At 35.5% G+C, this 27,601-nt stretch overlaps 1 protein-coding gene across 2 annotated transcripts in view; it reads left to right on the top strand.

Moving 5' to 3' along the window:
• Positions 1 to 27,601, top strand: part of RB1CC1 (RB1 inducible coiled-coil 1) — a 98,303-nt gene that overhangs the window by 54,813 nt on the left and 15,889 nt on the right. For both annotated transcript variants that reach the window (XM_041768476.1, XM_041768477.1), the window contains exons 9-18: positions 4,081 to 4,265; positions 4,435 to 4,621; positions 4,705 to 4,786; positions 5,042 to 5,103; positions 6,438 to 6,541; positions 6,975 to 7,101; positions 7,191 to 9,091; positions 21,424 to 21,589; positions 24,168 to 24,276; positions 24,375 to 24,615. In XM_041768476.1, coding sequence (XP_041624410.1) covers positions 4,081 to 4,265; positions 4,435 to 4,621; positions 4,705 to 4,786; positions 5,042 to 5,103; positions 6,438 to 6,541; positions 6,975 to 7,101; positions 7,191 to 9,091; positions 21,424 to 21,589; positions 24,168 to 24,276; positions 24,375 to 24,615 — 3,164 coding nt within the window. The remainder of the gene's footprint in view (positions 1 to 4,080; positions 4,266 to 4,434; positions 4,622 to 4,704; positions 4,787 to 5,041; positions 5,104 to 6,437; positions 6,542 to 6,974; positions 7,102 to 7,190; positions 9,092 to 21,423; positions 21,590 to 24,167; positions 24,277 to 24,374; positions 24,616 to 27,601) is intronic.

Genomic DNA, 27,601 nt, shown 5'->3' on the forward strand with positions numbered 1-27,601 from the left:
TGATGAAGGGGCTTCTGGTATTTTTTAATTTTCTTTAAAAAATAGAGCGGGGCTGACCCTTAAACTTTATTGAAACCAAACTGAAAAAAATTTAGTAGACATGTCCTGCTCTGTTCCTGTGAAAATTTGAAGACTAATTTTTGGTGTCCTGTGATCATTGAAGCAGCCTGTCTAACCATCTTCTTTCCCCCTGCTTTATTTGCAGCTTTTGCTAATGTTTTAAGCTGCGGTAGCTCATAGAGTTTAACTTTTAGACATCATAACTGTTAAATATTCAGAATAATACTGTAAAATAGACATCAGTGGAGGCCCTAAGATAAAAGTTGTCACCAGGGCTTGCCTGAGTGAATGGGCTCATGAGAAACAAACGATATCCTATTGAAGTTAGGTGGTATGTGGCTGTTGGAACAACCTTTTAATCCTACATTTATGTGTTTGGCTGCCAAGAGATGTAAAGCGGCAAGGGTTTTAACTGAGACATCACTTCCACAGACAAGCTTTCTCAGATTTTGCAGTCTTAATCAGATCAGATTTATTTTCTCTTAGCATGTTTTACTTATCCTATATTATAATTACATTGAAGTGATTATTATTTTTTTAATGCAATTTCTTTAAGAATATAAGCTTTGGGGCACCTGGCTGGCTCAGTGGGAAGAGCATGTGGCTTTTGATCTTGGGGTTGTGAATTTGAGCCCCACATTGAGTGTAGAGATTAGCAACGAAAGAATATAGCTCTAATCAGCAGGACTCTAGCCCTGTTCACAATGCCTTATCACGGCTTCTGAACTATAGTAGGTACACAGTCAATACTTCTAGAATGAGGGACACCTGGATGGCTCAGTTGCTTAAGGGTCTAGCTCTGGATTTCTGGGTGGCGCAGTGGTTTAGTGCCTGCCTTTGGCCCAGGGCACGATCCTGGAAAACCAGGATCGAATCCCACGTCAGGCTCCCGGTGCATGGAGCCTGCTTCTCCCTCTGCCTGTGTCTCTGCCTCTCTCTCTCTCTCTCTCTCTCTCTCTGTGACTATCATAAATAAATAAAATTAAAAAAAAAAAATACTTCTAGAATGAGGGACACCTGGATGGCTCAGTTGCTTAAGGGTCTAGCTCTGGATTTCTGCTCAGGTCATGATGGGCACGGAGCTTGTTAAGATTCTTTCTCCCCCTCTGACTGTCCCCCACTCTCCCTCCCTCTCTCTCTCTCTTTCAAAAAAATATATATATGTATATATATGTAGATATACATACCTACATATATGCACATACACATGTATGTATATTGAAAACTTGGGTTAGTGAAATTAGACTTGGGTTTGTGAAATTAGACTTCTCTTTAATCTGGTCTGGAATCTTTCACATTTATTATTTGCAGATATCTCATCTGTTAGTTTTGTTACAGCTAATATTTTTTTCCATTGCAGATATTTTTATCAGTATTTCCTTCAGATTGTGGTGGGTGAAAGTAGATAAATTCAGATTAATTGATTTGAGGAGTTGATTTTAGATCTTACATAAATACAATTTTGTGTGGTTTCTTCTACCTACATAGCAATTAAATCTTCTAGCAAGTCTTATAGAAAAGAGAAAAGAGATGCCTGGGTCACTCAATCTGAAGAACCTATGACTGTTAATCTCAGCTGAGGCCATGATCTTAGGGTTGTGATATGGAGCCCTGCATCAGGCTCCAGACTGAGCATGGAGCCTGCTTAAGATTTCTCTCTCCCTTTTCCCTACCCCATTTGTTCTCTCAAACTCTCTCACACACTCTCTCTCAAAAAAAAAAGAAAAGGGAAAAGACAGTGGAAGGAGATTTATTGCCTAAATATCTTATATGATAATGACCAGTTCAGGCAGCTTTAAGAGAAAAAAATTTTTTTTAACCACAACACTTCTGAGGACATTATAGACCCTTCTGCCTGGCCTGACAGAAACTTCAACCGATCTGTGAAGCTACATTAACACTGGAGCCCTGAAAATTTATTCACTGTGTATCATTTTTCTAGTAATCTTCTTCTCTTTAAAGATTGTCAGCAAAATAAGAAAACAACAGGAATCTGCTTCCTAAACCAAAAGTTAACAAAATACAGCTTGAGGGGAGTTGTAAATACTGTAGTATACAACTAACAAGTTACATTTCTTTCAAATATAGTCATGATTATTTAATTCTTACTAGATAACCTAGTGAAATTCGGAATTAGGATATGGTATAGCTTAAGTTCTGCCTTCCCTCATCACTCAGTCAGCCATGTAATTTTCTTTTAAACTTAAACATCATGTAGCTATCAATCCTCATATTTACACATAAAAAAATTAATACTGTGTGACATCAAGGAAATTTTACTTCAACTTTTTAAAATTGAAGAACAGTTGACATAGTGTTAACATTAGTTTTACGTCTACAATATAGTGACTGAACAATTCTATACATTACTCAGTGCTTACTGTGATAAATGTAATCACCATCTGTCACCATAACATTATTACAATATTGTTGGCTGTATTCCCTGTGATTTTCATTTCTATGACTTATTTTAAGAGGCTTGTACCTCTTAGGAATTTTTCTACTTAGTCTAAATATTATACTAAGAATGCCTTAACAAATAGAGAATTTATTTTATTGAAAATAGATTTATATTTTTTTCTTTGAACAACATTTGCATGTATATGTTTTTCCTGTCAGAAGATTATTAGTGGTCTAGAATTTATTTTGAGGGGATTGATTATGTGGGTTTTTTTTTTTTTTTTGGATTCAGTAGAAAGTAGTTAAACTTGTAAGGTTTTAACACAGTTGATAAAAGCAGTAAGCTATTTTTAAAGTCAGAAAAAATATAGCCACAGTGGAGCGTATAGCATATTCAAAGGTAAGCAAGTTATAAAATTACTGTTGAAATTGTCTTATTTTCAGATAAAAAGTGATTTTGACTTTAACACACATCATTTAAATTTAAATATTTCCTTGAAATTTAGGAAGACACAAAAGCAGAGAGAGAGGACTACCAAAAAGAAGACATGTTGTTGCTAGCCATATTAAGTTCCTAGAAAGATAATTATTTACAGTAGCAAGTCAGACAGACATGCATGCAAATCATAAAGCTTCTATAACACACTAACCATTTAGTAAGCAGAGTAGGAAAAAGAACCTATAAATACAGTAAAAATACTTAGTAATAAGCTCATCAAGATGGCTTTGTACCTTTTTTTTTAAGTGTTTGCTCTTGGGTTTTTTTTTTTTTAATGTTTTGCACATAAAACTACCTTATTTTAAATATGGCACATATGTCTAACTTTATTTATAGCCCAAACACAATCCCTTCTTAACAAAATGATGCAGAGTTCACCTTTGAAAACAAGTAAGTAAGGATAGCTAAGAAAAAATATAATAGCTATTTTTCCTACCAAATAATAAAAGGTATTGTAAAATTGCATATATAAGTTGTTATTGTTCTAACAACATGAGCGTATACGTACACATGTATGTGTGTATGTGTATACATACATGAGCACGTATATACACATGTATAAAACATGAGCATGTATATATACATGTATGTGTATGTGTGTGTATACATACATATATATATAGTGGAACAAAATATAGTTCAGAAATACTGGAGAGAGGAATGACTTCTTAATAAAAAGTACAGTCAGTTGTTACTCATTTGGAGAATTGTACAAAGTACTATTGAATATCATTGGTTAGATTAAGTCAGTTATTTCATGGCTTAAAATCAGTGACCATGTTTTACTTAATGTCATGCTCTGACTGACCCATGGTGTATAGTAGGAGCCTAGATACAGAGGTTCTAGTTCTAATTTGACTTTTAAAGTATGTCCTTAGAGTAATTTATCCATCTTCCCAGTGGGTTTCTTTTTTTTCCCCCCTTGCATGAAAATGTAATAATTAGATGAGCAGAGACTTCTTAAAAACAATTGTTTTTAATGAACATATCTACATTCAAGATAGTAGATTTTAAAATCTTGTTTAAAAGTTAGAACAGTTCATGTAACAAAGGTTTTCTCTTAAATGAATGTTGATATCTTTCATGAAAGTTAATGTTCTTTAAAATATTTTCTCTCAAAGGGATTTTTAGCTAATCAGATGAGAGCTGAAAACTTGAAGGATGCATCTGTATTACCTGATTTGTGCCTGAGTCATGCAAATCAGTTGATGATTATGTTGCAAAATCATAGAAAACTCTTGGATATTAAACAGAAGTGTACCACTGCCAAACAAGAACTAGCTAATAACCTACATGTCAGACTGAAGTAAGTGTTTCTCTAACATCTAATTTTGGATGTTTAGAAGTGATTTTTTAGTTACTGCCAAGCAGTGGAGTAATTTTCCCTTGTCATTATATTGAAATACTTGATAGGTTGATTAATTTGGGATTAGATCATTTTTATAGAGTTTGTGTGTCTCAATTCCATCCTATAGGTGGTGTTGCTTTGTAATGCTTCATGCTGATCAAGATGGAGAGAAATTACAAGCTTTGCTCCGCCTCGTGATAGAACTGTTAGAAAGAGTCAAAATTGTTGAAGCTCTTAGTACAGTTCCTCAGATGTACTGCTTAGCTGTTGTTGAGGTTGTAAGGAGAAAGATGTTCATAAAACACTACAGGGAGGTATGGAAATTAAATTCTATTTTCATTGTGTATGAGCTTTATGAATTGGTGTGTGATATTAACATAAACTTTCCTCCTCTTAGTGGGCTGGTGCTTTAGTCAAAGATGGAAAGCGATTATATGAAGCTGAAAAGTCAAAAAGGGAATCCTTTGGGAAATTATTTAGTAAGTGTTATGCACTAATAAATTTATTTTTAATGAAAAATGTTTTTATTTGTAGATATGAGTGTGTTATGTAGCATGTATGTGATATTAGTTACCATTGAAATCTGGAGAAACATTCCTTTTAAGGTCTGTAGAGTTGAGTCCATTGTTAAAATTTAAATATGAAGAATTGTTCATTTGTTTTTCAAAAACCAGAGTTTTTTTTCCCCCTGAAATACAATATAAAATAACCATATTGCTAATTTCTTTACACAGGGAAGTCCTTTTTAAGAAATCGTCTGTTTAGGGGATTGGACTCCTGGCCCCCATCCTTTTGTGTACGTATTTATTTTTTAACCGTGACTGAATTTTTATGTTTTCAAACCTTTGAGAAATAGTGATATTTTTAGAAACATAGAATGTTTTTTCATCAACATAAAAATGGTTTTAAAAGTCAGTTGTCATGAAACTTGAAATAATATTCATATTTTTTGATCAAGAGTTTTCATAACATAGGAGGATAAGCCACACTACATTGTTAAGCTGTTAATTGGTAGGAGATTTTCTTATTATTTTGTGTTTGTCTCTCTCCGTCTGTCTTCTCATTCCCTTTATCTTTCCCCTCCTTCTTTCTCTCTCCCACCCTGTCCTTTCTTTTCCTTCTGTCCTCTCCCCCTTTTTATTCTCTTTACTCTTGTTTTATTCCTTTGTTTACAAATCAGAATAGGGTGATTCTTCAGGTGGCCTTCATTGAAACTGTGAAAAGTAAGTTTGTGTTTTTAAACCAGAATTACTGGGGACCATTCATTTTATTTCATGAGAAACCAATGATTCTGCAGGTCATAAAAGTTTGGGAAGTGCTTTAGGTTTTTTTGTTTTCTCTTCAGATGCATTACTTAGCTAACATGTTTCTTTACTGCAGGATTTCTTAGGGCTTTAAATGTATGCATTTTTTAATGTAATAGGGTTTCCCGCACTCATTTCTTTAGGACCCCTGTTTAATGAAGAGCATCTTGATTTCTAAATCTACTTAGGTAATGATTGAAACAAAGTTACTTTAAAATTTGTATTTCTTGACAGTATTATAAAGAAATGGTAGGACTTACCAGATCATTTCTTTTTAAGAAGCTGAAATTGACTAAGGTATTTTTGGAAATATAATGGAAAGGTCAAGGGAAAGGCAAAGAAGGAAATGTTACCTAGGAAAAAACCTTTTTACCGTTTTAAAACAACAACACATGTTAGTTAATTGATAGGAATAGACGTAGGGCCAAGGCTATGGAGATCTTCATGGTCATGTCACAAGTTAAGGAAAAATTTGGGAATAGTCTATGTGCTGGTGAAACAATTGGGTTCCTTTAATGTTGATAGGATGCCATCCGATTTTTAAAAACCTGATGAGAAAAGGAGGAACAGTCACATCAGTTGATCACCAACAGCTATGGTTCCCCATTATTTAAGACTCAGTAAAATAGTATATGTGTTAGTTATTGAATAGTTCTTCATTTTTATTTTATTCTATTTCTTAAATGTCAGTAGATAATTTATAGCATTTTTGCTTCTTTCTTATATTGAAATTAATTATAGTAAAAAAGCATTTATAAATTTGTCCTGTTTTTTGTTTTTTTGTTTGTTTTTTTGTTTTTGTTTTTGTTTTTGTTTTTTTGTATAGACTCAGAAGCCTCGAAAGTTTGACTGTGAACTTCCAGATATTTCATTAAAAGATTTACAGTTTCTGCAATCATTTTGTCCTTCAGAAGTTCAGCCATTCCTCAGGTAAATATTACTAGTATTTTTAACTTTAGTTACCACCCTAAAATGTTTTGTTTTGGAGCTGTGGAAAGTAGCTCTGATAGTCTTAGGAGATGCCAGAATATAGAAATATTTTAGGATAGGCTGGCTTTCCTATGCTGCTTTAGGAAGTTTCTGGGGAATATGCAGATGATCAGAAAATGAAGATAAAGTAAAAGGAGATTAATTACTTACATGTAACTGATTTTTTTCGAGTAATTACTCTGACACGTATACTGTGGGAGATTGCTAATTTATCACTTTAATGATTATATCTAGGCCTCTTAAGCTATTTCTGGTATTGATTGAAAGCGGATATTACCATAGTTATTTTTCACATAGATTGAAATATTTGGTTGTAGGTATCCATCTTTTCATTATGAAATCACAAATCTAATTTGATTGTATTCTGTTTCAGGGTTCCCTTACTTTGTGACTTTGAACCTCTTCACCAGCATGTACTCGCTCTACATAATTTGGTAAAAGCAGCACAAAGTTTGGATGAAATGTCACAGACCATTACAGATCTACTGAGTGAACAAAAGGCAAATTAAGTTCTTTCAAGTGGTTTGCTTCATTAGTATAAAATGTTTCTGTTGCTGCAGCTCTGTAAGCCTGTCCCTCTCTTTTTCAGGCATCCATAAGTCAGACATCCCCACAGTCGGCTTCCTCACCAAGGATAGAAAGTACAACAGGAATTGCAACTACTACCTCACCGAGAACTCCTCCTCCACTTACTGTTCAGGATCCCTTATGTCCTGCAGTGTGTCCCTTAGAAGAATTATCTCCAGATAGCATTGATGCACATACATTTGATTTTGAAACTATCCCCCATCCAAACATTGAACAGACTATTCACCAAGTTTCATTAGACTTGGATTCATTAGCAGAAAGTCCTGAATCAGATTTTATGTCTGCTGTAAATGAGTTTGTAATAGAAGAAAATTTATCATCTCCTAATCCTATAAGTGATCCACAGAGTCCAGAAATGATGGTGGAATCACTTTATTCATCAGTTATCAATGCAATAGACAGTAGACGGATGCAGGATACAAATATATGTGGTAAAGAGGATTTAGGAGATCATACTTCTCTAAATGTCCAATTGGAAAGATGTCGAGTTGTTGCCCAAGACTCGAATTTCAGTATACAAACCATCAAGGAAGACCTCTGCCACTTCAGAACATTTGTACAAAAAGAACAGTGTGACTTCTCAAATTCTTTAAAATGTACAGCATTAGAAATAAGAAACATTATTGAAAAAGTAAAATATTCTCTGGAAATAACACTAAGTGAAAAACATCAAAAAGAACTGCAGTCTTTAAAAAGTGAATATGAAGGCAAGCTTGATGCACTAATAAAGGAGAGTGAAGAAAATGAAAACAAAATTAAAAAGCTGAAAGGAGATTTGGTATGCCTTGAGGAGGTTTTGCAAAATAAAGATAATGAATTTGCTTTGGTTAAACATGAAAAAGAAGCTGTCATCTGCTTGCAAAATGAAAAGGATCAGAAGTTGTTAGAAATGGAAAATATAATGCACACTCAAAATTGTGAAATTAATGAACTGAAACAGTCACGAGAGATAGTATTAGAAGACTTAAAGAAGCTCCATGTTGAAAATGATGAGAAGATGCAGTTGTTGCGGACAGAACTTCAGTGCTTAGAGCAAAGTCATCTAAAGGAGTTAGAGGACACTCTGCAGTTTAGGCACACACAGGAGTTTGAGAAAGTTATGACAGACCACAGAGTGTCTTTGGAGAAATTAAAAAAGGAAAATCAACAAAGAATTGACCAGATACAAGAATCTCATGCCACAGTTATCCAGGAGAAAGAACAACAGCTACAGGAATTAAAACTCAAAGTTTCTGATTTGTCAGACATGAGATGTAAGTTAGAGGTTGAACTTGCATTGAAGGAAGCAGAAACTGATGAAATCAAAATTTTGCTAGAAGAAAGCAGAGCCCAGCAGAAGGAGACCCTAAAATCTCTCCTTGAACAAGAGACAGAAAATTTGAGAACAGAGATAAGTAAACTAAACCAAAAGATTCAGGATAATAATGAAAACTATCAGGTGGGCTTGGCAGAGCTAAGAACTTTAATGACAATTGAAAAAGATCAGTGCATTTCAGAGTTAATTAGTAGACATGAAGAAGAATCTGATATGCTTAAAGCTGAATTAAACAAAGTAACATCTTTGCATCAGCAAGCATTTGAAATAGAAAAAAACCTGAAAGAAGAAATAGTTGAACTGCAGAGTAAATTGGATGCAGAATTGAGTGCTCTTGAGAAACAAAAAGATGAAAAACTCACCCAACAGGAAGAGAAGTATGAAGCTATTATCCAGAAACTTGAGAAGGACAAAGAGAAGTTTGTCATGAGCAAGGAGCAAGACAGAGAACAGTTAATTCAGAAGCTTAATTGTGAAAAAGAAGAAGCTATTCAGACTGCCCTAAAAGAGTTTAAATTGGAGAAAGAAGCTGTTGAGAAAGAGTTATTAGAGAAAGTTAAACATCTTGAGGATCAAATAGCAAAAAGGTAAGAATTACTGTAGTCTGTAATTATAAAATTAAAATATTGGTGATTCAAATTTTATTTTTTGGTGATTCATGTTTTAATTGTATATGTAATCGCAGTACCTTGATTTACTTACTTAGGCCAATATAGTAATTGAGATATTTTTATAAAGTAAAACCTTTTACTTTAACCTTTTACTTCATAGTTAGCATTTCTTTCAAACATTTAAAAAAGTAACAGACTGCATAAGCTTATTAGTGGCTTTTCAAAATGGATGAGTATCATGGATTTCCAGAGAAACAGATTTTTTTGAAAATTTCAGATGTTTTCAAGGGCTTCCTTTTTAATTCATTAATTTCCTTCTTTTGGTTTATTTGAAGTCTTTTTTCCAAATTTCCTAATACATTGTTTTTAAATTGTATGTATGAAAGGTAACAGTTTCATCTGAGCAGTGCTTATTTATGTAGTAAAGACTAGATTCTAAATTGGGGCTAAATGTTTCAGCACTATTACTTCCTTGATACTACAATTTCAGTTATTCCCTGTGTTATTCAAAAGATAATGTCTTTAAATTCCAGGTTTTTATACAGTCGTGGGTTTTTTGTGGTTTTTTTTTTTTTTTTTTTGCATGTTTAATATTGTGACTAATGTTACTACCCCCCCCCCTTTTTTTTAAAGATTTTATTTGTTTATGAGAGATAGATAGAGAGAGAGAGAGATGCAGAGATACAGGCAGAGGGAGAAGCAGGCTCCATGCAGGGAGCCTGATAACAGGACTTGATCCCGGGACTCCAGGATCATGCCCTGGGCCAAAGGCAGGCGCTAAACCACTGAGCCACCCAGGGATCCCCTGATGTTACTACTTTTTTTTTTGTTTGTTTGTTTGTTTTTGTTTTTTTTTTTGATGTTACTACTTTTTGATCAGTATTTCTGCTTTTTTCAATTTCACTGAGGGTTTTATGACCTAATGAACAATTTCTAGAACATTATCAATTAGTTGTATCATTAATTTTTCTGAGTGACTGTATTTATAGGTTTGTATACCTTATATATTTTAACCTGTTTCTTGCCTTACTGCTTCTGTAGTCTCTTGTGGTAGACTCTCTGCTGTATAATATTCATATATTGGTATTTGATTAAACCGCCCCTTCTGTTTTAAAAATAGGAACTCTGTGTATTCTGGGGGGCTTGGAGGATTTAATACAGAAATTAGGGCCTGCACGAATGTTTACAGAACAGGTCAAGGGAATGACTGCTGAAAACCAAGAAAGCTCTGGGTGAAGTATCAGGAAAAGAGATGCTAAAGTACCCACCAAAGCTGACAGTTATTTGTTTTTCACTGGAAAGCTGCTGTAGCAATCAAGAGTCTCTTCAAAGCTCCAGTAATGTGGCTCATTCTACAACACAAAATGGGTAGTTCTCAGTTACTTGACAGGAAACTCCTGTGAAATTTCATCTGTTTGCATATACCTTTGGAGAGTAAGCCTGGACTGCTTTTCTGTTTCCAGATTTGTGCATGTTCTTTTTATTGGCAAACTTGGAATTAGAAGGGATTTTGGGAGATAACACATCTCTGCAATACAGTGCAGATGAGATTCGAGAAGAGGGGTGAGAGCAGTGGCTGCATGATGATAGTCTAGCACTATATATACATTTGCAGCTCAGGGATCCTTCATGTCTCTTTTACCCATATTGAACTTCCAGATAGAGACACTTAAAATGTCATGTTTCCGTTGGACATGATTCAACTTATGTCTTTCATATCACCTCAGATAGTCTCACCCTCTTCAAAAGGTGAGATTCAAACTTATGTCATTGTAGCCATCCTGTTCATTTATCTTTCTGCACAGACTCAATCTCTCTTTGGTAGTCTGCAGGTTAAGTATTGAAATATAAGGTTAACTACAATTGTCACAACACTTATTACATAGTAGGATACTGAGGGGGGGGGTTAAAGATAAAAAATTCATCCATATATATAGGCTTAATTTGGTAGTCTCTATTTCTATAACCAGTCTTGTACCTCTGGTTGGTATTTATTTACAGCTTCCTTCTGGTTTTTTTGTTTGTTTGTTTTTTGTCTTTGTTTTTTTTTTGTTTTTTTTTTTTTTTTTTACCTTAGACATTACCTCAGCTGATTTTACTTGACCTGAAGAGACTGCCATTAATGATTCCTCCTATAATATAGTTGCTGTGGTTTCTCATTTGACTGTTTATCAGTGGACATGGCACTTCCAAGAGTTTTCTCAGCCGAAAAAAGGTTCTGACTTCTAGGCATATTTCTCTGTGTTACAGCGTAGGAACTGTTTTCCACTGACAATTAAGTTTTATCAGTACATACTGCAGTTTCCTTCTTGGTGTGTTGATTTAGTGCTGTGATGAACCCTAGGTATCTGTGATAGTTTAAGCTTCCAGTTGAATGGGACCCTGGTTGTGTCTCTTGGAATTCTTTTGCGGGGAACTAAACTGGCGAAGTCCAAAGTTGTAGGGACAGGAAGCAAAATTTTCACTCTTGGCTCATTGAAATAATAGTTACTCCAATTTTTTTTCTTTTTCAAATTTTTATTTAGATTGTAGTTAGTTAAGATGTATGTTATTCCAATTTTTATCCTTGGTTCTCCAACCTATATATTGTAACTGTGGAGGAATTAGTTTCACAAAGTAGTGTCTGGCTCAGGGCATGTACTGTATTCCTCACATTAGCCATTCAGAATTACAAGGTGCCTGAGTGGCTCAGTCGGTTAAGTATCCAACTCTTGATCTCAGCTCAGGTCTTGATCTCAGGGTCATGAGTTCAAGCCCCACATTGGGCCTGTAACCTACTTAAAAAAAAAAAGTCACCCATCTGGTACTGTAATGAGTTCTTAATACGTTGATCCACAGTTGTATCAAACCAGCTACTTTAAGGATTGGCATACGAGGTAAGATAAGTGACTTCATGGACATGAGGCTATGGCTACATATCTTTGCACAATGAAATTCCTTGTTCAGAAGCAGTTCAAGTAGAATATCGTTAACAGTGAATAAGCCTTTTTGTATGTTCAGGAATGGTTCTTGTAGAAATAATATGGGCATGGAAGGTAATTGTATATGGAGAATAATAGACTATTCTTGTGAAGACAGATTACTGTCCTTTTTATGAAGAAGCGGTCCAGTGTAATCAGCCTGCCATCCAGTAGCTGGCGAGTCTCCTAGAAAAGCACAGCAGTATCGAGTTCACTGCTGGTTACTAGATGTATAGAAATCCATATTGCTGAGCCCATATGTAACTTCACCTCCTGCCTGTATGGACAGTTGTTCGTCAGCCTTTTGAATAGGACTGGTTGAATAGTCACAGAATAATCAGATTGCCCATCTGATTATTAAGAGATTCTTCATAGTCAGACATAGTATACTCAGAGAATTTACATCTCCTCATTCTTACCTACCCTGCACATTTCAGGAGGCCGATCCATATTTCATTTCCAGAAATATTCCTACCAGATTTCAGTCCGGTTTCTTCCACCCCTCACTATCTAGCCAACACCTTGGCTGGCCAGTCTCCATGAATCACTGCAAATCTTTGCCCTGACCATTTCTCCTCTTAAGTAACTTCAAGTATACTGCTTGACATATTCCTGCTGGGAGGATTTCCCTTCACTACTGTTCTTTAGAGCCACTCTCCACTGGGTCTCTAATACCTCAACTATACTTTTGAATAGTGTCAGTATATTTTGCAGAATCGTATGAAACCAGGCCTACCAGTTTTTTCCACTCATAGTTAGCATCAGAGTCATGTTGGAGAGTAAGGAGGCAATGTAGCAGTAGAAGGTACCTTGGGAACCTGAATCTTGATCTTTTTGTACTTGTGCCATATTTTGTTGGATCTAATGTATGCCATGTTTAACTTATGATGGAATGTTGCTCTTTATACCCAACTTGATGGCTTGGTGGCTTAGACAGTATTAGTACCCACTTTATGATGGGTAGCACAAGACACACTTTAAATTGGGGGACCATGATTAATCTTTTAATCTCTACAGACCCAATAGCAGGCCATGGCTACTTTACAATAGGAAAATAGTTATACACTTCGGAATTCTAAGAGTCTCAACTGTGATTCTCCTACAAAACTTGCCAGATGTTCTAACAATATACATTTCTGCTACAGACACTTGAAACATCTTCTGGGAAGTGTAGCTCAAGGGCCAGAGCCACACAGAACAGGGAGTTATTTCATAAATGAGTCAGAGTAGCATGCCCAAATGTACTATATATATTGCCTCCAAACTTCAGAGATGCTCACCTACAAGCAGCTTGTCCCTTCACTTTAGAGGGGACATTCATTGACTGGACCATTGGATATTTAGAAATTTCACTGTGCTGACAAGGTCCTGAATTCATGGACTTTATTGTTCATCCTCTGGCACTCACGTGTCTTGCTTTGGTAACTCAGGTAGTTGCTGCTTCCTATTTACTCAGCCTAAGGAGCACAAATGCCATAAATGTATTGGATTAGTATGATGTCTGTTTTTCCCCCACCCCTGTCTCAGGTTAGTATTGATATCTTAAGCAATAGCAGGAAGATCAATATCCCCTGCCAACTAGATTTTAACCCAGGACTGGAGAACTGGTATAATCCAGAGATAAGACATTGGAAGTGTATTGCTGTTGCCATAGGTAAAATGTTACTGCTGCTTGTAGTTGACTAGGGGTTGACAAACTGGCCGGTGAGAATCTGCTTACCACTCAAATACAGCTGTATTTGAATACACAGATGCCTGTTCCTTTACCTATTTGTTGCCTGTGGTTGCTTTTGGAAGAATTAAGTAGGTATTGCAGATCATCTCACATTTTACTCTCCCCCCCCCCTTTGTAAAAAGTTTGTCAGCCCCTAGTGTTTGCTTATAGCTATGAAGAGGGAAGAAATCACTAAATCATTAGTTCCATGTCAAATAATGGTGCCTTGTTGATTCCTCCAGCAAAGAAGTCATATGTGAAATAACAGTTTTCTTGGAGTCACTACCTGATTAAATTTATAAGAATCCATCGCTTGTTTTTGTATGTTTTCTACAGGACACATACTTAAGTTGACTAAGAATGTTATAGAAATTATACGAAGTGAGAGATTGTTTTAGGGATTCTACTTGACTTCTTTATCATAGTAATTTTAGGAAGGGAACCAACAAGGAGTTTTGCTTTTATGTCTGTTCCACTAGAGATTCTAGATGTAAGGATGTATCGTGTGTCTTTGGTAAAGGGACCCACTGGACCCAAACTCCATTTATCTCATGGCTATCAGTAATCTCCTGGTGGACCACAGTGGCATTAGAGTCCCCTCAGAGCCAGTATTCTTTAGTCCCCCCAAAATTGGTTAGTTACTTTCCCAGAATACACACTCAGCCTGAAAAGTAGGCATAGGTCTGTGCCAAAGGCTATAAAGGAGACAGCATTATAAAACTTTGGCATTATAGTTGGTGACTGACTCAAATCTTGGGATTAGGTAAGGGATGGTGATTCTCTTTATTTAGTTAAATCAGCTCTCTGAGCACTAGATACTGAGTTTTTAAAAAACAGCTAAAAAAAAAAAAGTTTAATCATCCTTTATCATCCCATTCTGTCATAGCCCTGTGGACAGCCAGTGCCAAAGATTTTTCTGGGTCAGACCTTATGATTGCTGCTCTGACTCTGCTGCCTGTAATATACCACCTCATGTCTTTGGTTAAGTGCCACTAATTGACCTCTACCACTCCAGAATCCTGTCATTTCCATTAAATTCATTGAATTTCAGTGATTTCATCTCCCTCTGCTATCCCTGTCCTGCAGAGCACCACTACAGAGTTTTTTGAAGTTGACTTTCTTAATGCCTTGGTTGAAAGCTATATTCTATGGATCCACCCAAGATAAAAATGATGAAGCACTTCCACTGTGCCTATCACCATCATTCTTTGGATGCCTTCCTCAAGACCAAGGATCAGTAAATGTGTTCTTTAAAAAAAACTATTTTCTAAAAGAAAAGAAGAGTGTCGTTTTATATGTTTGCACATCTCTTTAATGTGTGGCTTAATGGATTCTCATATCTGCTTCTGCATGCAATCTATTGCACTATCTTTTGATTATGATAAAAATGCAACCTTTCACTTACATATAATTTTCAGATACTTGTGGATATTTCCTTGATACTAATTCAAAATCCAACAAATGATAATTTCTTAAACATTAGTTTCAATATGGAATATGAAACTGTCAGATGGATTTTTCATTTTATGCTAATATTATTGAACTGTCTTCCACTCTAAGTGGTTATTTTACCCATGCATGATTTTTGTAGCACAATGAATTAGTCATTTGAAAAACTGGTTCACTGAGTTATGCATATCTTATAAATACTGACATATTTTATTGACAGAAAAATTGGATGTGTTCACACACCTACCAATTTTATGAGAAAGATCTTAAGGTACTAGAAAGTTCTCAAGCTCATAGTGGCAGGTATAAGTTTTCTAATTTTTTTTTTTTTTTTTTTGGTTTTTAAATAATTTTTGTGCCCATTGTAGGGCTTGAACCCATGAGCCCAAGATCAAGAGTCACATACTTTATTGACTGAGCCAGCCAGGTGCCTCAAGTTTTCTAAAATTCTAATTTATTTTTAAACAATCTATTTTACCATTGGTAATAAATTATCTTAGTTGTTCATTGAAGTAATAAGCCCACATTGGTCATTTTTGAGAAAATGTTCTATTGAAAATCCAAATCTAAATAACCAAAGATTGTCATTTTTCAAATAGAAATAGTAGAGCATGAAAAACGTAGCAAATTCAGCACACAGCAAAAAAAGTACAAGTACTTTTCTGTGAGACAGACATATTTCTATAAGTGGCAGAACTACTTTATGTGTACTCATCACACTGAATACTAAAAAGGTGCATACTCAGTGGTCAGGATTCAATAGTAATAATTCTTAATACATCATGTATATTCCAGAATAAACCTGAGTGCCTTGATGTAAAGGAAACAATGACTCCTTTCCCCACTTTGAGTGCCTTGATGTAAAGGAAACAAAAACCCAAAAGTACAGTTTGGCACTATCATCTTTATGTTAAGGTGTCAGCGATTTTATCACCTGTGCAAATGTGTGTAAAAGATAAATATCATCTTAGTATTATTATGAAAATAGTTTTTATTTTGCTGATCTCTTGAAAGTGTTCTAGTCACCCCCAAGGTTCTGTGGATCACAATTTGAGAATCCTTGATACAGAGACCGGTTGACAAACTTTGTATGAAGGGGCCACGTTGTAAATATTTAAGACTTTGTGGGTGATATGGTTTCTAGCCATGCTACTCAACTAGCAAGAGAGAGGTGGGACAATATAAATGAATGGTATGGCTGTGTTGCAGTACAACTTCAACTGTACAAACAGGTAAAGGCTGGATCTGGCCTGCAGGCCATTGTTTGCCTGCCTGTGGTCTAGAATATCTTATTTTGACATTTATCTTATTTTGACATTTTATTTTCTTTTGATGTTGGCTGTTAGGTCCAAATTTCCAGCAATAAATTTAGCAAGCTGTTAACATTGAATCAATCTAGAGTCTCTGATTATTGTATCAATACAGATAATATCGGCCCAAGTTACCATTATGTTTGCCTTTCCTTTTCTAACTCCTGTTGGATCCATCCCCATATATATCTCCTATATTGCTACCAAAATAAATGCAAAATTTTGCAGTTGTAATTCCTCCTTGGTTTGATTTTCAGCTCCTCTGGGATCTGGGGATTTGAAAGTAGAGATGAGTCTGTAAGTAAATAGTAAGGGAGCCATTTGAGAAGGATCAGCTTGTTGAAAAGATCTACTTGTTGAGATGGGGACCTCAGGCAAGGTGACACTAATCTTCTCAGATGAGGGAAAAGAGGCTTATTGGGATAGTAGGGACAGCTGTGCCATCTCTAAAACCTTGCCACCTTTAGTCACCTGATCCACACAACTATAGGTATTAGCTGTTCTGCCATGGAATGCCCTAATCTCCCAGAGTTCCATTTTGCACTGGCAGTGAGGCCAGTGTCTTCAGATCGAAGATCAGAGAATCAATTCCGGACTCCTATCTTTGTTTTTTTTTTCCCCCAAGGACCATACTTGTATCTGTTAGGATTGAGTTTAGAAAACAATCTCTTTTATAGTTCCTTGGAGACTTCCACCAGTTGTCTACTGTGATACCACTGCAGGTAGTTCACTTGGAAACCCCTCATGTAGCCCACATGTCTGGTCATAGTCACTTCTTAGAATGACAAACTCTCATTTAACATTCCAGATCTTGTGTGGGTATCTTTCATTGACAAATTTGAACTCTGAACTTACTGGGAAGGTCATCCTGGACAAATGTAGTTCTAGGTTTCTCTGTCATACAGTAGAAACGCTTGAAAAAGAATGAGGAAATCTTTAAGAAGAAATGATGCTGAGGTGATGACACTGCATAGCACAACTCCCTCCTTTCCACCACTTATTTGCTTGTTCGTATGCCAGAGATTGCATGAAGAAACCAACTGCATGGGAGAAGCATCAGCAAAATATAAGATATTAATTTTATTCATAATGTTAAAAAGCTCCCACAAGTCAATTAGAAAAAGGCAAGTTGTTCATTAGAAAAATGAACAGAAGATAGAAACAACCAGATCGATGAAGAAATAGCTAATATGTGAATAGCTTTCCAATCTGCTTGGGATTATGGAAATACAGAATTAAAATAAGATGTTTTTTCCTATATAACTGGGGAAAATTAAAATCAGTAATATACATTATTTTTTTTTTATTTTTTATTTATTTATTTATTTTTTTATTTATGATAGTCACAGAGAGAGAGAGGCACAGAGACACAGGCAGAGGGAGAAGCAGGCTCCATGCACTGGGAGCCCGACGTGGGATTCGATCCCGGGTCTCCAGGATCGCGCCCTGGGCCAAAGGCAGGCGCCAAACCGCTGCACCACCCAGGGATCCCAATATACATTATTTTTAAGGGGGAAAAAGGCTCTCTCATACACCTGTGTACAAAGAAAATGAGTGTAGAGAATGTGCACGTGTGTGGAGTTTGCAAATCTATGTACAACACTGTTGATTGCCATGCCTCCTGGGAGTTGATGTAGATTTGGATGAGTACAACAGGAGCACTTCAGTTTTATAATTTTCATCTATTTTTAACATCATAAAAACAGTTTAAAAACTCCATGATAATATTTGTTTGGTAGACCCAAATGATAGGAAATAGTTCAAGCATTGTGACAATCTACTTTGTATTCAACACAAGTTTTCTAGTTCCTAGAAGTGTTGAGTATAATAGAATCTTTTTGCTAGCATACACTAATTTGTTAATGGTGGGGTAACCTATTAACCAGAAATGCTTTATTTCAGGTTCTGTCTAAGGGTATGAAAGCGTTCCAGCTGATAACAAATGTATCTTGCTTCCTTTAGTTCTAATTTCCAGGCCTTTTTAAGGGTTTTAATATAAGACAGGATTATTTAAGTTTAGTTTGGGGTAGCAAACTGTATTGATAAGCGTTTTTAGATTTCTTACGATTTTATTTACTCATCTAACGAGAGCATGCGCACAACCAAGGGAAGCAGCAGACAAAGGGAAAGGGAAAAGCAGGCTCCCCTCTGATCAGGGAGCCCAATGCAGGACTTGATCCCAGGACCCTGGGATCATGACCTGAGTAGAAGGCAGACACTTAACCCACTGAGCTACTCACACACTCCAGATTCCTTAGATTTCTATGCCAGTATTGCTAAACCAAATATATTCTTAATTATGAGATACTGTAATCTTTTCCTCGTGTCTTCCCTCTCACCCAGCACACACACATCTACTTACTCCCCAAAGAAAGTAAGGCGGTAGTGCTATAAAAAATAAAACTTACTTTAGCTGTTACTATTTCAGACCATTTGAGGTTGTACAGTAATGTAAAGCACAACAGAATGATGTGGCCAACAGTTCCCTGGAACCTTTTCTGATAGGAGCCTCAAGCAATGTGACATAGCAGCATATAAAACCCCAAGAAACCTGTCTCCAACACAGTATGATTATTGACCTTAGTGTCATAAGCTCTCCTTTATTTGCTTTTGGTACCAAGAGTCTTTTTACCTTATGAATCAGCATATACCTAATCATTTAATGTGCTCATTCTGGGTATTTGGAATGATTGTGTATTTACAAAGAGACAATGATGTCTTTACATTCTTGTGTGCTGAAAACTATCTTCTCCCATACCTGCCTCATCTTAGCACAGCATTGATCCTTGAGGTAAAGGGAACACTTCCCCAGGGTGTACCAGGCAACTCAAAGTTTCATGACACTTAGAAATTATAAATACCACCCATCTTTGTGCATGTACATGCAGTCAGACCATACTCTTAAAGGATTTTAACATCCTTTCTCATGCTGAAACTTCCTACTCTTTTTTTTTTTTTTTTAAGATTTTATTTATTTGAGAGAGAGCAGGGAGGAGATTGAGAAGCAGACTCCCCACTGAGCAGGGAATGTGACAGGGCTCCATCCCAGGACCCCAGGATCAAGATCTAAGCCAAAGGGAGATGCTTAACCAACTGAGCCACCCAGGTGCTCCTCCCTCCTTTGTTACTCTATTCCAGTATTCTTACCAATATCCTCACAACAGTCTTTTACAGACCTAAATTTATACTTTGTCATTCTCTGTAGAAAAAATTCTGTAATGACTTTACATTGTACTTCTAATAAAACCCAGAATGTTTTCTGGTCATGATTGGATTTCCCCTTGCTTGTCTGACTTCATTCACTTCATTTACCACTATGGTCAGCCTTGCTTACCTGTGTGAAACATGGCTTTTTGCTTTTCTTATAACACTTCACCTGTTCTATGACTGTAGGGGTAATTATTCAAAGTATGTTTCATAATTGCCAAAGGTAGATATTGGCCAAACAGTATTGAAGAAAAACTAGTACATAAATCCTGCCTATACCAATTTTAATCCCTAACACTTTATTGTTACTAGTTGAGTTTATATTTATATTCCAGTTCCTAACACTAAAATTTATGTAACTTGTCAGGGTTTCCATCCATGCTGTAATTTTTACCTTCCATACCCGTTCCTAGCCCTAAAGAAAAAAACCTTGAAAACAAATCTTACCTTATCCTTTCACTGCATTACAGATTAGGTTTTTTCCCAATTGAAGCCTTTCTGTAAACTCAGAATCTGTCTCAGACTTTAATAGAGGTAATATGTCTCTAACTTGCATATTTCGTGTTTGGCCATTTAAAACCATCCCTTAGGAGAAAATGAATTAATATATTTTGTTAATAAATTTGGAAGAATGAATCACAGCTAACAATTCTTTGATTATCAATCGCTGTAATAATAGTATAATTTTATGAATTATGAAATTATATCAATAAATATAAACAATTTCAGTATCCACATTGATTATAAAATGCCTCTTGAGCCCATAGGGTACATGGGTGGCTCATTTGGTTGAGCATCGGGCTTTTGATTTCAGCTCAGGTCATGATCTCAGGCTCTTGGGATCCAGCCTCACATCAGGCTCTGCCCTCAGCACAGAGTCTGCTTGGCCCTCTCCCTCAGCGTTTCCCTCTACTCTTTTTTTGTTGTTCTCTCTCTCTCTAAAAATAAATTTAATTTTAAAAACTTCAATATGTTTCCTGATTCCCAAAACATTAAAGTGTGATTTAAAGTTGTATAAATGTACAGTTAAAGCAATCAGTTGACTTAGTCACTAAAATACCTTGGGAATATTTGCTAACATGATAGCCTCTCTCCTGTGGCTTAACACTTGTAACTCCTTTGGTGGGATTAATTACTTCATGAGCAAACTTTTTTTAATGTAAAGGATTATTAGGTTGAAAGCAGATAAAATTAACTTCTGTGTCAGAAGTTACAATACTTACTAACTTATGTTTGTGCCTCTTCTCCTTGCCTTGTCCTCTTATCTCTGGTGCTTTGCCAGCAACCCTTAGGGCTAGCTAGTTTCTAAGATTAGCAGAACTGAAATTTGAAGCTGAGCTCTTGAGGCATATTGATTTTTTATATTGAAAACATTTGCACTTGCTGGCAGAAGCAAGTTATGAATTTATCAAATATAATCAAAGTCTTTTACCATGTTTATATCTATATTTAATCTCTGTTAAACTTTTCCATTTTACTTGCTTCCCTTTCCTTGGCAGATAAAAGGGGGGGGGGGCTTACATAGAAATATCTCTAACAGCAATTAATTACTGTTAGGTTTAAGGAAGATACATAGCCTTTCTGATGTCAACTAATTAAGATACTTGGTATACTTATGATTACATGTTATTTTCAAAAAAATTTTAATACTCTATATAAATTTTCAAGTCTTGCCATTGAATCTACCAGAGAAGATTCTTCAAGCCTAGTTGCTGAACTTCAAGAAAAGCTTCAGGAAGAAAAAGCAAAGTTTTTAGAACAACTTGAAGAGCAAGAGAAAAGAAAGAATGAAGAAATGCAAAATGTTCGAACATCTCTGATTGCTGAACAACAGGTATGTTCCCTCACCCTAGTTTCATTTATTTTAGAATTAAAGTAGATAAACATAAATTAACAAATATAATTTTTTTGTGTAGCAAGGGTGGCTTAAATCATAGATGTGTTTTTCCTGCATTGACCCTGATATTATTTATTAGACATCTTCATGATAAAAGCATTTTCAATTCAGATTAGTTTTTTATAACATGAAGTGCTTCTACTGCTTCACATATATTTGAACTTTTCCCCCAAGCTCTCAAATTTTAGTATTATAAATTACATGCTGATCAGTACAAATTTCTTGTACTTTCTCTAATTTTTATCATGTGACAGCCTAGTGGTACATAATGGTGGGCTACTGCTGAATTTTGCTGATTCACTTATTAATAATATTGAGGAATGGTGAGAGGGTCAAGCTTGTGAGGGGAGCAAGAGCCAGACCACTAAGGACTAGGTTGCCTTGTTTGAGAGCTAGTGCTTCACCTCAGGCATCTGGATGACAAGCAGTTGGAGAGCAAATAAAGGAATCCACAGTTGGATTTCTGTGTAATCAGCATTGCCCACTGGGGTGGGAAGAAAGTGGAGAACTGCCAGACATGGGCACCTGTGGGGACAGTGGGTGTCTGCTGTGACAGCTCAGGCCAGGGAGATAGTGACCTGATTTTTTTACCCTAAGGAATGCATTTCTGAAACAAGCACACATGTTGTAGGTATACATGTTTGTTTAATATATGGTATATTCCTTTACGTATAATGGTGTGGTTACATTAATGTCTTTGTAGTATTCAAGAAAAATACAGAAATAGAGTTCAAAACCTGAAGGAACTTTACATTTTAAGTTTTAAGGCCTGGGGAAAGGAAGAAGAGCCTGAAAAGGGGGAATGAGAAAGAGTAACCACAAAAGGAAAAATGTGGCTTTATGGAAGCCAATGAAGTTAAGTGTTCAGGGAGGTGGAATTGCCAGTTTTAAGTAAGAATTACCAATGAAGAGATCATTAATGCTGCCTCTTCTTTTAAAAATCCGAGGTTGTACATTTCCTTTGTATGATTCATTCTGTATAAAATGTATCTTTCACTCCCTACTTTCTTTCTCTCTGTGCTCTTTGTGAGCTCATGGGCAATTTTAGATTCCAAAATTAAGTAGGGGATGAATTCATTGGCTGAAATAAGCTATTATAAATATTTGAGATGAATTAACTGAAACACAGTTATAAATATTAATTTTCTAAAAATAAATAAATAAATAAATAAATATTAATTTTCTGTACATGCATAATATATAGAGAAATGTCTTAACAAAAGACATCATAAATGTTCTTTTTTGAGGCATCTTCATTTCTGACTAGAGATGATTTTTAACTCCATCTTTAATGAATTAACTAATCTTGATCTAAAAATTCCATATTGCTATTAAGTCCCTGTTTTTAGCATTGTTGGCATTATGCATTGATTGAAGGATCGTAGATTCTTAATTTTGGAATTGGAAATACTGGGCCTATGGGAAGTCAGTTTAGATCACTTACCATTCATCTATTGCCTTTAAGTTTCAAGAAGATCTTAATGGAACTCTTATAAATGAATTTGTTCACAATTCAGTCATCTTTATAAAAGAAACTGCACTGAGAATTGCCAAATGGACTTATGTGGTCTGTGCAGGCACTTTGTTTTGGTTTTGTTTTTTAAGATTTTATTTATTTATTCATAGAGACAGAGAGGCAGAGGGAGAAGCAGGCTCCATGCAGGGAGCCCAATGTGGGACTCGATCCCAGGTCCCCGGGATCACACCCCAGGCTGCAGGCGGCGCCAAACCACTGCGCCACGGGGGCTGCCCTGTGCAGGCACTTTGATACATGAGCTTCACAGTAGGAAAGTTTTTATAAAAAATTGAAGAGGGACAAGTCAGTTAATATTAACCTGATGTGTAGTGGCTCTTATAAATGTCCAGAAAAGAGAAGATGTGATAAAGTCATCTCAATAAAATATTATTATAGTAATCAGGATTTAGCTAAATACAAAAGGAAGATTCCAGGAGAGAGAAGGTTATTAAAGAAAACGTAAACAGCACTTGTTAGGCTGTTGTCTTTCTTTCTCCCAATTTTAAAATCAGCTACTGGGGCAGCCCGAGTGGCTCAGCGGTTTAGTGCCACCTTCAGCCCGGGGCGTGATCCTGGAGACCCGGGAACGAGTCCCATGTCGGGCTCCCTGCATGGAGCCTACTTATCCCTCTGCCTGTGTCTCTGCCTTTCTCTCTGTGTGCCTCTCATGAATAAATAAATAAATAGAATCTAAAAAAAAAAAAAAAAGTAAAATCAGCTGCTAGTGCTTTGACAATAAATATGTAGACCGTGATGAGAAAATAGAATTCATTTCCAAAGTATTAAATTGGAGCATATCTTAAATATGGAACCAGGTAACACAGTTGCATTGTACCTAAAACAGTATAGCATTCTTATTAAAAAATGAACATCATTTGTCATTTGCACTTTATCTTCTCCACATACAAGTGTGCCATGTAAAAATATTTGCTAGTTTCTTTAGCCCTAGTTGCTGTGTACATGCAGACAATTTAAGTAGTTGTCATTCTCTTGTTCCAGACCAATTTTAACACTGTTTTAACAAGAGAGAAAATGAGAAAAGAAAATATAATCAATGATCTTAGTGATAAGCTGAAAAGTACAATGCAACAGCAAGAGCGAGATAAAGGTTAGTAATATTTCATAATGTATTTTTAAGTTTTTTTTTAATTTAAATTACATGAAACGTTTCGTAATGTTATTTCACCTTGGGGGGGGGTCCTTCAGATTTGATAGAGTCACTCTCTGAAGATCGAGCTCGTTTGCTTGAGGAAAAGAAAAAACTTGAAGAAGAAGTCAGTAAGTTGCGTAGTAGCAGTTTTGTTCCTTCAGCATACGTAGCTGCAGCCCCAGAACTTTATGGAGCTTGTGCACCTGAACTCCCAGGTGAAACAGAGAGATCAGCAATGGAAACACAAGATGAAGGAAAAGTGGATTCAGCAATGGAGACAAGTATGATGTCTGTACAGTAAGTACATATGTCTTCAACTGCTTTAAGTAATGCAGGCTTTTAAACCACTAGTGCAGTTCTGCAAGCTAAAAGCTCTGAAGGTAGGAAATATGTGTTGTCGTCCACAGCCCATATATCTGAAAATTGTCCCTTTTAAATTCCTTTAAGCTATAAATTTTAGAACTATCGTAGTACTTTGGATTGTGTGTGTGTATATATATATGAGTCACTTTGGCCTGTTTCCTACTTTATGCACCAAACTCATCATAGGCTGCCCTGAGAAGGACCACTGCAGTAGTGTCAAGCTATGCTTATTAACAGGAAGTGTTTAAATTTTGAGGTCCATTACCTAAGACGAAAAGGCATGATTATAGTAATGAATATATTTCTTTGGATGACTGTGTATTGGGTGGGGGAAGGCAAAGGAATTTTTTGAAAAATAAAAATGTATGCAGCTTTCTGCTTAGTTTAAAAGAAAGGAGAAACTGATTAATTTGAGTCTTGGAAAGGTATAAGGCTTTAAGAATCTATGTGAAAAAGACTGTTAAATAAGCTGTAATTTAAAAAGTCAAGGCACAAACCTATATAGCCCATAGTAATTAGAAAACATAAATGACAGAAATAAGTCCAAACATTTAAAAACCAACCACAACAAAACCTCTTAGGAAAAAAAGCATCCAATTGAATTCTACATACGCAAAGCACCTAAAGAAAAATTATAAGGGAAAAAATATATAAGCAAAAGGTTTTTATAAGTTTAAGAAAAAGTTTCATATATAGAAGGAGCACAGTTTAACTGTAGGCAATTGGCTATTGACTTGTAGATGCTTGAAAATGTGACTTTGATCCATTGTATAGGAATGGAAAATGGATTAAAACTAGAATGAGAACTTTCAGAGTCACAGTAACAATAGTGCTTCTTCGTCTCAGGACACAATGAAGTAAAAAATAAAGCAATAGAGAAACAGTTAAGAAAATTCACTATATACCAGATCACAAAGGAAGTCTCAGGGTTCTAAATATTGATATAATTACAGGCATTAAACATAAGTAATTGACAATTAGTAAGAAAAATAGAAGTGTATACATTTGGAAATTTGAATACCTGTATATTCAACATAGATATTGATTAGAAAATGGAAATTTTGTTAAAGTATAAGCAAAAATATCAAAAAATGAGAGATCTAATGAAGGTGGTAACACTGGGAGAATTCTATAATCTCAAGTATATAAGAAAATGAAATTGATAAATATATGTGAGCCATGATAAATAACAAGTAAAAAGAAATACAAGTAAATATGTGGAATGAATGGAACCATAACCACAGGTGGTATGGTTTTAGAAATTGTAGAGAATAAGATACAGGTTAATCTCATTTGTTAATATATGTATAAAAAAAATCCAAAAGACAATATTAGCATTTCAATACAGTGGACTGTTATAATCATCATGACTCAGTGGAATGCAATAATAATAATTAAACCTCAGAATATTTCATTGTAACCATATTTACTAATCACATGAAAAGGATTATGTGATCATCTGGATGCAGAAATTAAAACTGATAAAACTCAGTGGCCATTCATTAAAAATATTTTTTTTAAACTTAGCAAACTGGAAATAAGAAGGGAATTTTCTTAATTTGAAAGAGTATACATGAGACACTTAAGAGCAAACATTATATTCAATGTTGAAACATTTAGAAGAATTTTCCACAATCTTAGGAAGAATGCCAGAATGCCAGCTGTCACCATCACTATTCTTCTGCAAGACAGTAAACAATAAACGTTGGCAAGTAAAGTCTTAACCGTCATGATTTCATGATAATGTCCTTTTCAAACCACATAGACCTAACAAACTATTAAAAGTAATGACTACCTCAGAGTATACATCATAAATATATCAGAAATAGAGCAGTTTACATGTATTTGCCACCAAAAGCTGATTTGAATATATATGTGTGTGTGCATGTGTGTATATATATACACATGTGTGTGTGTGTGTGTGTGTATATATATAAGATCCCAATAACAATTTAAGGAAATAATTTGTAAGTGATGAATTTAACAAAAAATGTGCAAGACCCTTGTGAAGAAAGCTGTAGAACTTTATGAATGATATTAAAAGGCTTGAAAGTTAAAGATGGATGGAAATACAGTATTGTAAAGATACTGTTTTCTCATCAGATTTATTTTTTTTTATTTTTGTTTTTTAAGATTTTATTTATTCACGAGAGCCACAGAGAGAGAGAGAGAGAGAGAGGGAGGCAGAGACACAGGCAGACAGAGAAGCAGGCTCCATTGCATGGAGCCCGATGACATGGGACTCAATCCTAGGACCCCAGGATCATGCCCTGGGCTGAAGGCAGTGCTAAACCGCTGAGCCACCCAGGCTGCCCTCACAGATTTATTCAGTTATTTAATCTGTACCCAACTAAAATTTCAACAGGATAAGTAGGTAAAATTTGATGTTGGATGTTAAAATTCATATAGAAAAATAAATGTGCAAAAACAGTTGATAACATTTTCAAAAAATATTAGTGAACAGGAATTTATCCTGCTAAGTGTTAAGATAATAGTCCTTTTTTTTTTTTTTAAGACTATTTATTCATGAGAGATACAGAGAGAGAGGCAGGCAGAGATATAGGTAGAGGGAGAAGCAGCCTCCATGCAGGGAGCCTGATGTGGGACTCGATCTCAGGTCTCCAGGATCATACCCCAGGCTGAAGGCAGCACTAAATTGCTGAGCCACCTGGGCTGCCCAAGATACAGTCTTAAACTATATAGATAATTCTATATATTATTGATAAAGTCACAAGTAAATAGATTTTTATATTATATGCCAAAAATATTACAAATGTATTAAGACTAAAGATTTCTTTAACATACATACATTATTTCTTAAAGTATAGACTACTTTAATGTGGAATAGGGAAGCACAAGGAAAAGACTAATAAATGTTACATCAAAATTTCCCTCTCACACACATATCCACACACACACA

This window comes from Vulpes lagopus, chromosome 9 (genome assembly GCF_018345385.1).
Source record: "Vulpes lagopus strain Blue_001 chromosome 9, ASM1834538v1, whole genome shotgun sequence".
Lineage (NCBI taxonomy): Eukaryota > Metazoa > Chordata > Mammalia > Carnivora > Canidae > Vulpes > Vulpes lagopus.